We start from the raw sequence: 14,498 nt of genomic DNA, 5'->3' as shown, positions 1-14,498 counted from the left end.
ACACTCCAACATTTACACAAAAGCGAGGCATCGTTTAAGTGTTCCACCAGAGGGTGGCGAAAATCTGCTTTAATCATACGTTATTTCTGTGTAACCGAAGTATTTTGATTGTCGTCTCAGTTGGTGTGTTGGCTGGATGCCCAACCTCCGATGTTTTGAATGCCTAAAGTGTCAGTGGATTGCGCGGGTGAAACACATTCACTGCGACCAAAGGAAATGGTGCAACTGCTGCTCATATAAAGTCACAACACGAAAAGTAAACGGACCGGGAATTCCATGAGTCTTGGCTTGCTTATTGCCAATTCCTTCACTCTTTATAATTTAGCGAATGACGTCGAATTCCGTGCTGGTGTTATGCAGTGGACCGCCATCACCCAGCTTCAAACTTCACCTAGTTCACTGCAGTGTAGGATTGTTTGTATACTGCAGTCTACATTTCATTCCTTCGCAGTCTGTGGGTTGACAGCTCTAGTAAAACTTAGAATGACTGTCCAGCACGGAATGTATTTGGTACGTTAGTCTAAAGATAGACATCCGTGGAACGTGTGAACCAACTGTCACACCGCATCTGCCCTGTGGCGTTGATTCTTCTGGGATTTCCTATCAAAATTGTTTCACTTGAGCATCACATTTTACGCCAATCTAATGTAACCCAGAAACGTAAGATTTTTAACGAGTTGCTCAAGGCCTTTCCGCATTCTTATTGGTAGCAGGTCATCTCATCAAAAGTCATACAGATTGAGTTGTGTATCAACCATGTGGTCAATCGGCCCTTTGTGTCGCACGGCGTTTTACTGGTCAGTTGCTAAGCATCTATTCTACATCCCATGGTGATCGGTCTCTCCGTTGTGCCGATTTGTATGCGGTACTGCGCATCGGTTGTATCCAAATCTCCTTCTGGTAAATGGATAATGATTCTAGACGAGATTCATATGGCCTGGTGACGGTTACGTCCCGCAACACGCGCATCAGCCAGTTGGTGGATATGATACAATAACATCATATTGACCAAGTGGTGAAAGGTGTTCACTAAACGACATCAGTGAGCCTGGGTTAATGACACAAATGGCCCTTCAAATAGCGCGGGGCCGTCGTAAATTTTACGCCCACAGGCACCCGCAGGTACACCAACTGCCGCCAACTAGTCAACCTCAGCTAAGTATCCGACGAACTTTTAAACCACTGAAACATTGAACATTGAAATTTGAGCAGTGCGTTTGAGTCGACAGACGACACAAAAACTGTTCTCCCTGGGCCGGCCACCTGGCTTATTTTTGTTCGTACTGTGCATCTATCATGAAACAGTGCGTCAGATTTGTGGAGGCGTCTTAATGCGTTCCCAATGCCTGAGAATTCGAACGGTTTGGCCTGAATGCTTTCGGTTTCGTAACCGAACGATTTATGTATGGCTAGCTTGATGGAACCACACAAACCATGTTCGGTGACGATGGCGAAACACAATCCGATTTCTGGATGCCTAGCTTGATGGAACCACACAACCCATGTTCGGTGACGATGGCGAAACACAATAGTGACCAGCAGCACTTCATTTTATTTTCGCAAACTCATAAAACGCGACGCGTGTCCGTTAGGAACAGACGTTGTAGACAGAACCAATGAGGGTTTCAGCCACGCATCCGGCTTTGCATAGCGCCAATAACTGAGTTGCGTGCTGGGCTCCCTCGGGGACCTGAAGACAGATAACAGGATCTCTGTTAGGAAAACTGAAGGTTCACAACGGTTGGAATGACTGAGCATCTCACATGTCGAGCACGGGTTTGAAATAATCACTAAGAATGCTTTCAAACGAAAGGATCCCACAGGTCGAGCACGAGTTTGTAATAATCACTAAGAATGCCTTCAACCGATCACGAAATTGCGTTGACGCATGAAAGTGAGTTCACGCATGATTGATTCTAAAGTCCACCAACCGAATTAAGGATTTTAGAGAAAGTGGTCATTATGCTTAATAGTCGGGAAGATGGTCAGTGGGGCACACCGGCTGTCAAGCGGATGATGGGTCAGTGATTGGTTGGTGAGTTTCAGCATATCTGAATTCTAGTTATTTCTAAGCACTTTGATATAAACTCTAACGATGCTAGCTGAGACCATGCAAAATGTTTCAGTTAAGGAACGGATGAGTGAAAATCTGTGAAATCTAGGATTCAAAATTCGTAGTAAAGCTGTATCCTGTTTTGCCCATTTTGTGACGCATCAGGCAGTCGCCATTCCAGAGTTTCCTTCAAAATCATGTTCTATTTGAGACCAAAATTGCACTGGTTTGTTTTATTGATAGTCCACTGAAGTTATAAAAGTTAGTCATTCGTTCAGGGAACTGTTTGTGTCTTTTTCGGCTGAACATCCAGCGGCATTAGATCAAACCTTATTAAATTAGACGAACGAGTAGAACGCCTATGCTTTTCATCGGGCATTCTCTGAACAAAATGTTTTTTTGGTTCCACGAACGCCCACACCAAGGCAGTACTAACTCAGATTCTCTCATGTTCCCAATTACCGTTTTGTAAGAGTGAACTGTGAACGAAGACAACACGTGATTCACCGATGGTTAGTTCAGATATTTATGCGATCAATTGTTCCGGATATGGAGAATGGGTAGCAGCTCACCAAAAGCAAGTTCCTTCAATAGACCTTCGGTAGTTTGAGAAAGGCAAATGTTATACCACATATAAAGGGCTTCATAAGCGGAGAGAACAAACAATGCTGGGATGCCGTTATTGAAGACATTGAACGATTTTTGGAATCAGTAGTCATATGATATACCCCTCGGAGAGATGTTACGTTGATGAAGTGTGTTGCTCCGTGTTTGTCCTCGATCAATTTTAAATACCGAAATTACTCACAGAATTACTCATTTACGAAAACCTGTAAAAGTGCACAGTACCGTCAGTCCAGAGGGTCGGACCCTGGTAAGTACAACATTGCCAGAAGCGGGCATCCGTTTCCTATCACGCAAAGTACTTCCAGGTAAAATCGAACATATTTCTGAAACATTGCTGGTCACGTAGATTAAAAGGGCGGGATTTTTACCGGCGTATAGAGAATAACCAGAGTCAACAGACCTTTAAAATGGTTGCCAAAACAATCTCACCACGACACAGAGTGAAAGTGAAGCAACGGGATTCATATGAACTGATCCGAGTTATTTAGTTATGGGTACCATACTGGACTTGTCCTTCTACTGGTTTGCCGCACCGATGGTCCCAGGATTCTGTTGGATGAGCGCCAATTTGATCCGTAAGTGTTGTTCAAACAACAACTTTAGCCCCAATTCCTTGTCAAATCTTGCTTCACTATATTCCTTAGCGGCATTAAAGTCGCGGATCATTCTTTAACAAGGAACCCCGTCATCAAGATTGACCCGTGTCGCTTACAATCAGGGGGTTCCACCTTTCCAGGAACGCCAACGTGGTTCGCCAGAGGAGCTAAAAAACTGAACATAGCTCAACTGAACTGAACTGAAATTAACTTAACTGAACTGAATTGAAGTGAATTGAACTGAGCTGACATGGACTTAACTCAACTGAACTGAAATGAAATGAAATCAACTAAACTGAGCTGAACTGAGCTGAAAACAGAACTGAAATGATCTGAACTGAACTGAACTGATTTGAGCTGATAACGAATTTAGACATTAATTCGCTCCAGGAATATCCCACAAACTGTTGAACTAATGAACACGAGGTTGAAGGATTAGGTTTAATTTCAAGAACAGAACGAATATACTAGTGAAGTATGTACCGGGTTTGCCCCGAAAGTTCCTTCCATAAAGGCCGTTTGCTAACGGTTTATCTGAATGTAGGTTTGGGACTGAGGCTCGGGATACGTGACGCCAGGGGTGAATGCATTTGCCAATAATTTATGCAATCCCCTGTTTCCGTACATCAGGAGGTCAACTTACCTGCTGAATTGTGAAGCAGTGCGTCCGGAATTGATCTAATACTGCCTGAAAACACATGAGCTCATCCCTTTTGGACAAGCCCTTCAGATTTGGCTTATGGTGGGACTTCACGTCCCTGACGATGTCGCGAAACGTTTCCTTGACGATATGGCCAAGCTGAAGCAAGCGGGAAGAGTGGTTATGGGGTAGTATAGGTAGACTATAGTAGGCTTCTAGCACATCAAAACGAACCACGTTGGATTTTTGGGTAGCACCATGAAACGACCGCTAAAATACAGAACTGATTACGGTTTATTTTCTCCCATGCATTCGCAACACCTATTCTCTACTACACAACTCGAGTCTTGCCTAAAGTCAACATTTGTCGCGCTTTCAGTTTGTACTTTGCGATCAGTGGAATAATAAAAACAAAATGCGAACCTGAATTGCACGGCGCAGCTTCCGCCAAGCGGTTTGGTGATCTTGGTCCGTTGTGGCCTCCATAACCCGTCGGGACTTTGAGAACAAGTGCGCCTCCAAAGAGGGTTTTCTATCTACAGCATTCGCCTGAAACCAAAAAAAACAATTGGGGATATTTACCATAAACAGGAGCTCTAACATTGCTGACTGGAAGAATTGTCTTCCCAGACAACTCACTATTAAGATGAAACTGCCACTACTCGGTTGGTAGGGTTACGCAAATCGTCCAGGAAATTCAGTCGCCTGTACGTAATGTTGGGGAAGTAGAACATCACTAAACGTTTTATGTATTTCGCTAAACATTTGAAACGGGATCTCAGCTATCGTGTGTTGTTTTATGCCGTCAACACATCCAAACAATATTCTTGATGAGACAACGCCTTGTTCCAGAAACAGTTAGCACTTTGTTTCCGCAGTTGATATTGGTCAGTGGTAAATGCCATGTTAGGTCGGAGGGTATAACACGAATTCCACGAGTAATTTCAATCGGTGAAACGCTTGAATTTGGAGTGATAGGCATTTCACATCAGCTGGATTATCACTGACCATGCTACATGTAATCATCAGACGCTCCATGTGTTTGATTTACGATTCGCTTGCTCCGCTGTATTTACGTAGATTGATCACTATTCATGCATCTGTCCGTTTGTCTGTTTGTCTGTCTGTAAATTTTTTTATCCAACTTTTCATCTACTCATTTATTCATCTATCTATCTATCTATCTATCTATCAATCTAATCTATCTATCTATCTATCTATCTAATCTATCTATCTATCTATCTATCTAATCTATCTATCTATCTATCTATCTAATCTATCTATCTATCTATCTATCTAATCTATCTATCTATCTATCTATCTAATCTATCTATCTATCTATCTATCTAATCTATCTATCTATCTATCTATCTAATCTATCTATCTATCTATCTATCTAATCTATCTATCTATCTATCTATCTAATCTATCTATCTATCTATCTATCTGGTAGCGGACCACATGTTTTCTCGGATGAACGTTGTTGGCCGCAGTAATTGTTGTTTCCATTATAAGAAAAAGTTTAATTAAGGTTATTGAGTCAGTCTTAAATTATCACTCTTTGGCGATATTGAATGGGATTGTAGGCGTTTCTGCCTCTCAAGTGTCATTGGTGTATAGTGGTCACCTGCTTCTTTGAACAAATATCGAACATGACGTTGAGCACATACTGGTAGTGTCCCGTCATTCCGGTGCATATAAAGATCAAAATGTCCTTGGAATTTTCCAACTGGGAGACTTCCTATCGCCTGAAATAAACAACAAAGAGACGTCTAACAGCGTATTATCAACCGAGATGGTATCCTGTTCCATACAACATGCAAACGGGGCTTTAAACCTTAGTACTAACTTGCTCATGTTAAAAATTCCGATTGATCAATGAACAGTAATTCCGAAGCCGTTTCGCAAACGTCAGTGTATAACTTTGATGTCCCCTGAATCACAAGTTTTATCACCTAAGTTAGCTCGTTCCGGTCCATGACGAAGCGCAAAACTACATTGACTAATTTTCAGCAAATCGGACCGAAGCGCAGCATCCCATGTGTCGATGAGTATTTCGAATGTACGCTTGGTTGAGCATATGTCTGAATCACGTAACGCAGCTGGATAGTTCACTAACGGCGTCGTCACATAGTATATTTTAAAATTGAATCGCATCACGACGAGTCCCAGACGTGCTTCTATCGATCGTCTGTACCCATGTTGTTTTATACTGCCAATTATTGATGTCCAGCAGAACTTTTTATTCGAATGGTTATTTTGCCCCTCAATGAAGACAATCTATGCTGAAAAAACGGGAAGCACTTAAGAGGTGTTTCCTCTGTATTGGGAGTCAGAAGAAGAAGAGAACCGACAAATGCTCTGCCACAAGGGACTGAGCTGCATTGTGATAGGCTTTCATTTAGGCAGCACAAAACCTCACTCATCGCTCCACCACGGAAAACAACATCACCTGACCACGTATTGACTGGTTCCTTGATTGGTAACGTTTCAGGTGTAAGTTTCAGTCACCGTGTCAATGCATTCTACCTCCGAGTTACTTGTGGTTGATTCATGATGATTTGACTTCCATTTGTGCCATTGCACAGCAGCGTATGTACCATAAAGTACCAACGCCATTGTTTGGTTATCCGGAAAAAGACAGGCTAGGCTTGGATATCTAAATACCTGGACGAGCAAGCTTGCTGAACTTCGTCCATGGAACAACAAATGCCAATGATCTATTTTCGAAATTGACCGCCACATTTGAAAGATAACGGAATGCAAGTGTCATCTCATTTTCATAACAGTTTGGTTTTTCCAACTGAATTTCTCCGTGCCAGCATGTGACTCACCATCTCACCGTACTTCATCACGTGACTATATGCTGTCTTTTTTTTTACCTCCTCGTACTGTTGATCCAGTGTACGCGTTTTCAAGTCATGCTGCGCGCGAGGGAGGAATAATTAGAGAGGGAGGCTACGTGAAGTATGCGGATACGCTTACGCAATTTAAAGATTGATTCTATGTAGGCAAAACCGGGAAAATATCACTCGAATGAAGACACCCGAGTTATGGGACGACACATATTACTGGTAAATTAGTAAGCACTCCGATGATGCAGGATGACACTTCTTAGAGATTTGACGCTTTATGGTAATGATCACCACCACCACCATCATCAACATCGAGAGCAATAGCAGAGGAATATACGGATGCTCCACTGCCGTAAACGCATTCCAATTTATTTGTAGTAGAAAAAGGAAGGATATTGGAACAGGAATGGAAACAGCATGAAACAGCATGGACGCCGATGAAAACGCTGGGTTGTCATATAATTCGGTGTCTCCAGCCAAACACTAGGAGGGTCAAGTTGACCCAACTGGGAAAGGCGAAAATCACTAACAGTATTCAAAATTTTCATAGAATCCTAAATTCCCTTTTGTCATGTCAAATTATGTTCATCCCCATGTTTATGACAATTCAGGGTGGGCAGTTAGTAACGGAACATGCGTACTGCATGGCACGGGCAACTTGTGTTGGCATGCTGGATGCATATTTTGAAAAAAAAGTGTCATCCGCTAGGGTAGTAATTAAATATCATTCAATTGTGATCAATCGGGACATGTGAGAAAAATGAAAACTCGAGTGATGATGACCCAAAACCCGAGTTAATATCTATCCGACAAACTTCGTTTCGACAGATTTATCGAGACGATGGCGTTCTTGAGATCCATTGTTCCCATTATCGTCAACATGATCACCCACGCCACCCTTATCAGCTTCCGTATTCAACACGGACGATTCCCTTCGGGCATTCGAAATTCATTTATAGTCCTATTCCAAAGAGAATAATTAAAATGGATGGGGAAAAACTTGGTGCTGGACTACCATAATAATTCCGATGCTCCTGCAGCCCTAGACACTCACTCATGCGATCTGAATCGAAAATGACAACAAGAACTCTACTAACATTAATTCAAGTGCACAATTTCTAAAAAAATACCCAAACACAGTGACAATCAGACAGTCTCCGTCTAAGGGAGCGAGGTACACTGTCGGCACCCAGACTTTCGATAGACTCCTTCATACACCTGTGCATACCTCTTCATACCTCTGCATAGTTAGAGGTTTGCGTGATCGGGAGGACAGTGAGGAAGCTTAGATATCAAAATAATGCTCTCCTTATTTTGGGGCCACCGGGCGGTCGTGATTGCTAAATTCACGAAAATCTTGTTCACGCTTCAAACCCAAATTGGTGATGAAGCTGTTCGTGATGTTTGTGGAAGTAGTGAGTAGGCATTTGCGAGCGCACCGTAGCATTGAAAGAATTTACTGCTGAGTAGGTTTCAGGCCAAATAAGAACGTTTGCCCGGCTCGATTCAATTTAAACTAAATCGGAGCTGATACATCGAAATTTGTGACACCATATGTCCGATCTTTTCTTGGAGGTTGAATTTTGGGATGAGTGGACAAGTTCAATTTGGCAAAGCGGTTAAAGACTACGTTGCCGAGTAAGCGACAAACTGCGAAATTTTCCTTAGCAAAATGATAGCTTGATAGGCGTAAGCATCCACGTGCAAGACGGGTGGGTGAAAAGATGAGAAAAATACATCTGCTCGACGCATAAAAAACGAGTTCCAGAAGCCAAAACAAAACTTTGTCCTGAGTGGTCACAAATGCCATTAGTACTTGCAGACTCCAGAAAATAACTGGCCCCACCCTTATCCAAAAATTTATATTTACTAAGACACTATAGCTAACACATTAGAGCTAAACAAATAAGTGTTCTACAGTACCAACTGGTCCACCACTTGCTCCTGACTACCACAGGATTATCCATCCACAAGTGATGGGCTAATGTGCATCAGATTTGCTAATACTTACGTATTCCGAATCTCTGATCCAAACGTACGCGTATTCGCTCGCTAGACAAATATCAAAATCCTTGTCCTCACAAAAAATAGACCAGGATAGTTCATCTTCCTTGGATGCTGTTGTCACGTAGACTGCAGACAAAAGATCATATAGATCACCATCAAATATGCGTAAAATAGTGAAGCAAATTATTGGCAAACTCATTCCGTGACTCGCAGGAATTATGAATCTGCATGAGATCTGGAACTGACCCACTTCTCAGGAGGCCTCTGACAACTCCTTTTCAGATTTTATGGGTTTCACGCCTCTTGCGGCGAAACACGGAGGCGAAGACCTCGACTTTCCATATAATTTAATTCTTTCTTGAACCCAAACTGGACAGAGTGGCGGAACACTCTCATGAACGAGACAATTCGCTAGGTTCGGTTGGGTCCCCTCATAAAAATAAAATCAGAATGTGAATGTATATTCAGTATTTTTTATTATATGCAAGCATCTAACCTGTTGTTTGATGGGTTGAAATGTAAATTTTATAAAATAGACATGATCCATTCACAATCTACGAAGATGGTATCCAGCTGCTGGACAGGGACACCAAAAACATCACAGGTATTATACGGGTTACACAATGATTTCCTCCACCGATATGCCATAATTCATCAGCAAGAGCGATAACAATCATTTGAGGCTGAATGTTGTGTGATCTCCGGCTGAACGCTTGTTGAATAGACGCAGAAAGTACTTCCTTACAAGGATCACAAAGAAGACAACGGTGAACTGCGCTTTGAACTTTGTTTTTTTGTATTGGCAAGTACAGCATTTTAGCCATATGTGAAGGACATTCTGAGGGCTATTACTCAGGATCCTCAAGACAGCCAGCCGAAAATTTACGCGACTTACTTCCCATATTTGGAGGAAGAATATCTCGGAACATAGATCCAGCGAAGCAAGCCGCCATGTACAGTACCAATTTGTTGTACTTTTTTTTTGAATGAATATGGGCGAGGATATCGTTCAACTCCACTGCATGCAGCTGTCGCAACACAAGAACGAAAATTCTCTTGAGATGGCGATGGTGCAGGGATAAAAGCATGAACTAAGTATTTCGAACCCAACCTCAGCATTTCCACTGTTCCCCTCTGGGTTTTGGCAAGCTATCCGAGTCTCCGCCCTCGTACTTCATTAGGTGGAATAAAAGGTACGCACCGAATGGGTGTTCGAGCTGAACGACTATTGATTTTTCTGGAAATACTGTTTAACAGAACCAAATGAAGGACAACGGTTGAATGCGTTTTGCCTTGTCATGCTGGAGTCACTGCTGAGTACCATGTTAAATGTGCTTACGTACCCCGGTATATGAGTGCCAGTATGTCTCCTGCAGTGTTGGTCAGCTGTACCGTTGACAGTTCTGTAAACCTCCCTTGAAAAGAGCGCGCAAGGACCACTATTAGAGTAAATAAACTGGAAGTCACAAATTCAGAAAAATGAATGGCCACTTTGAACGACTGATTTTCATGTCACTCCGAATGTCTATTTCACCGCCGGCTGTAAACATTTATCCCACTTCCCAGTCTTTGGAGAGTATTTTAGCCCGAATCAAAACTGAACACTTTCAGACTGTAAGTAGTCCAAAGGGAGAACTGATTTACACGACGGATAGATTTTTTTCATTTGAGAATTTGTCACTCTACCAGTCAGTCATGAATGGTGTGAATCCCTTGATTGAAGAATGCGTGACGTTTTGTCCTGATCAATCGCGGACAAATCAGTCTGTCATTAGGCTGCCCCTGGCCGAACGGTTTAATATTGCAGCTACTATGCGCACCGCTGATGGATCCCAATGAGGATGGAACCACTGTACATTGCTTCCCGGGTTTTCCACACAGATTGGTTTCCCATACAGAAATACGAAAACTTCTTTGTAATATTAATGATTTGAACAGTTTCTTTAAAGATAAAATGGGGTATTTTGATTTGACAGGAAAACTTTAGCTGACGATTTCGTCAGGGGTGAACGTATACGACTAGCTTCTTCGTTTATGGTAACTACGTATGCTCAGAATTCTAAATGGATCGGCCCGAAATCATGTGAGTTAAGCGACCTGATCTTAGTGAGATGAAATATTGAATCCAACATTTAAAGCACCTAGACGAGGCCTAGACGTCCTTCATTTAGATTCCATTGAAAAACTACAATGGCTACCAAACTTCACTAAACTTACCTCTTCTGCCAACAAGGACATACTGGAAACCAAGCCATGCCCAGAGTAGAAGATGAACACGTTGTCATCAGGACCACTGTAAGTGGGCAGAAAGTTTAAGTTGGTCTTGAAGAGGAGTTCTTGGGCGGCGCAACCAAAGCGCAACCAAAAATACCGCAGAACTATGAAGATAGTGAACACGCAGGTCAGAATACAAATTTGTCCACGCTACTGGATATAATCGGTTGTCAAACTTACTTTGAATGCTCTGCTTTTTGGAAGGCCACATGAATGCGGGAATGAAAAATCGATTTTTGGACTTGTGCTTGCTTATTGTCACATCAAGTGGTATAGTAGCTCCTATGGTTTTGAATGCATGTAGGTGATTGGAGGCAGTTTTATACTTCAGTTACTTTTATCGTTGTGCCATTGGAAAGATTACCCTCAGCTCTTTCGAAATCATTATCTTACTAGCATGGTTATATCCGCGCATGAAAATATCTACCCTACCAAGGGAAATATTTTAAACAACGAGAGCCAACCCTACATTTTTAACCGAAATATCCTAGAGGCAATATGTTTTTACATGAGCATGTATTTAAAGCAGAGTACTTTGGGAGGGCGAATGCGGGAACTACTCCCTACAAGCTATCGTCAGGACTGGCGAAAAAGCGGAATAGGACCTATACGAACAGTTACTAGACTGCTGCCTTTGAATGGTGACCAAACAGAACACAGGGCACAGAGTTTCCGGAAGTGAGAATCAGAATGACAGCAGACCACAAACTAGCATGAAGCTCTTGAAGAAGGTTTATTAATCAATGTTCTTAAAACATTTCAACTCAAATGGGCGTGCGGGAGCTGAGAATATATATTTAATCATCCATCCCAGGGCCTCCCCACGGAAGCATTGTTTACTCAGAAAACGCGGACAAAAGTGGGTGATTACGGATTGCGCTGCCATTGCGAATCCAGACAGTGTATACCTGATCTATGCCTATGATATACTAATAACGCATAGTCTAAATTGAAAAAAACGGGTTTAGCTCAAAGTAAGGCTAATATTTTGGCTGACTTCGAGGAGCTTTACTTAAACAGACAATGTATCAAGTTACTTACTAAACACACATTTCGTCAATCCCAGAAGTCTGACCTGGAACACTAGATTTCTAGTTGTGTTCTGCAAGTGCATCAACAATATCCACTTCCGCGCAAACTCACCTTTTCAGCACCTTCTTCTTATTCGCTGCAAGTTTCTCGTCGCCTTTCAAAACTTTCACGAAGTTATCTCGTGTGACATCCTAAAACGAATGAACATGCTTGACCAATTATTCCTGTGACAATAATGTTCTCCACACTCATTTTATTCCCAGTAACCATCCACTTTCAGCCTAATAGATAACCTCGATCTAGAATCTGCTCACCATCTTCACCTATATTATTTCCACGATAGTCGCTGTTCCAGTAACCATCCACTTTCAGCCTCGATCTAGAATCTGCTCACCATCTGCACCTATATTATTTCCACGATAGTCGCTGTATGATGAAAACTGAAGAATTCGATAGTTGGCCTGTTTCCAAGCCCAGTGTTCGCAGTTGAGTTGAACACGGGCTACCTGGAAGCATTAAAAGTAGCCCTCGTCTACCTCAGTAGCTAAGGAGTACAACCAGCCGCAATATTGAACTGAGTACCACTCATCGGCACTCAACTGAATCACAGTGAACGGTCTCATTTGCGATATTCTCTAGCTTAATTTGCTGTCCTGGAACAGCTGCTTGGTTTGGTTGGTGCATCATTTGAGACATCACAGGATAATTCCGCGGAGAAAACGTTTCGTGCACTGATGGTCGCTGTGCTCTTTTGGTGGTTCTTTTGACAAGAACGCTAGCCTACTTGATAGGCCAAAAGCAGAATGTTAAAACCGGTCATGGGCTGCCTGAGAGTTCTCTATGATCTTATGACTAGTGTTCGTTCAAGTACATTTACCATTCTGTAATATAGTAAAAATGATTAGTTTGTCCTACGGTTTGTATTCTGTTTTGATACGCGGTGTGTTCCACGGTAACCTGATACAGAAATTCATTTGCACCGACACTGGCACTTACTTTTCCACGATAGTCAATTTCCACACCCTGGTAAATATCTTCGTGCGTGTAGTCATGGAACACTTTGCCTTTAAACGGATTTCTGGAATGAAAGAATGTAAAGTGGCAGTGGGTTTCTTGAGAGAAACTAACATGTAGATCGGAAAGAAAAAAAAACGAAGGGCTAACAAATTTTGTTTAAATTTGGTTCCGGGCTTGTCTTGGGATAAATTTTCACGACGATTTTTGAACCCTATGTTCCACATCTTATTAACAAATAATCCATGAGGCAGAAATAAGTTAGGTATCTTACAATATTTCCAATAGGGTGCACAACAAACAAAGTGGCAAATGTGGTGTGAGAACGTAATTCTCTTAGGCAACTTTACATTGAAACACCACCAGTAGTGGAGTTTATGAGCATCTCCTCACCCAGTGCCCTTAAATGAATTTCGATCGGGCAATGAAAGGCTTACGATTTTTAGAACCTGCAGGCGAGATGAAACATTCTATGTCTTCAGTAGGTTTCTTCAAACTTGTACTGACAGTCGAGTGTATTACAGAATGTTAAGCTAACTAGACTGTTTGCTTAATATTCGCCGCAAACCATCGATTGTGCTGATTGTATCCGTGGCGCTTCCAGTCATGAAAAGTCACGAACGAAGAGAAAATTGATCATACTTATCACGTGACGCACACAAGCTCATAATAATCTGCACCCAAAGTTTATTCACGATTCAGATCTAGGAGAATTATGACTCAACAATGAGATGTTTTAAAGTCAAACAAAGAAACGCGTTTTGAAAATTTTAGTTGTCATCGTAGAAGAGAATTTATACGTGATATTTACCTGGGATTGTTTGCAATATCGTCATAGGCGAAGGTAATTATATTCTCCGCTGGAACGTTGTTTTTACGCACGATTTGATACGCATGGAAAACGTCAGCCTTGATAAGAACACAAATGACACGGGAATTAAGGAAAACGGGCAGAGGGAGGAATGGAGGATAAGGTAGATAATCAGGGTGTGTAGGATAATCCGTACTTGGTGGATTATCAGTTATCCCAACAGTATTGGGATGCATTATTCCGAGAACAAGGAGCATGATTCTAGTCCGAAAGGCCTTGTGTTCCGCATTCAGTCAAGCGTGAGATCCTGTGTACCGGAGCTGTACAACCTTGGTATCCCTTGACTTTGAATCCGAATCTCTCGATCGCTTGTGTACTAGATAAATAGTCACATTCAAGCGTGAGTGTGTACCGGAGCTGTACAACCTTGGTATCCCTTGACTTTGAATCCGAATCTCTCGATCGCTTGTGTACTAGATAAATAGATAGTCTGTGGCGAAACTCGCTGGTAACAGATTATTACCCATTAAATCTTAAGAATGGATACAGACGCGCTCATCATGTGTAACATTTTCAAAATCATTCTCAA

General features: G+C 42.0%; 1 protein-coding gene across 1 annotated transcript in view; it reads right to left on the bottom strand.

The window, feature by feature from the left end:
• T265_10942 (hypothetical protein) overlaps positions 1-14,498 on the bottom strand; it is a gene marked incomplete at both ends in the record, with an annotated part of 69,237 nt that overhangs the window by 21,535 nt on the left and 33,204 nt on the right. Inside the window, 10 exons of the mRNA XM_009177460.1 lie at positions 3,920-4,186; positions 4,340-4,465; positions 5,587-5,664; positions 6,751-6,840; positions 8,783-8,904; positions 9,674-9,806; positions 10,996-11,071; positions 12,196-12,275; positions 13,081-13,162; positions 13,910-14,007. Coding sequence (XP_009175724.1) covers positions 3,920-4,186; positions 4,340-4,465; positions 5,587-5,664; positions 6,751-6,840; positions 8,783-8,904; positions 9,674-9,806; positions 10,996-11,071; positions 12,196-12,275; positions 13,081-13,162; positions 13,910-14,007 — 1,152 coding nt within the window. The remainder of the gene's footprint in view (positions 1-3,919; positions 4,187-4,339; positions 4,466-5,586; positions 5,665-6,750; positions 6,841-8,782; positions 8,905-9,673; positions 9,807-10,995; positions 11,072-12,195; positions 12,276-13,080; positions 13,163-13,909; positions 14,008-14,498) is intronic.

Source organism: Opisthorchis viverrini (assembly GCF_000715545.1).
Source record: "Opisthorchis viverrini unplaced genomic scaffold opera_v5_425, whole genome shotgun sequence".
Classification (NCBI taxonomy): domain Eukaryota; kingdom Metazoa; phylum Platyhelminthes; class Trematoda; order Opisthorchiida; family Opisthorchiidae; genus Opisthorchis; species Opisthorchis viverrini.
The sequence above is the reverse complement of the archived record's forward strand: the minus strand, read 5'-3'. Positions and strand labels throughout refer to the sequence as shown.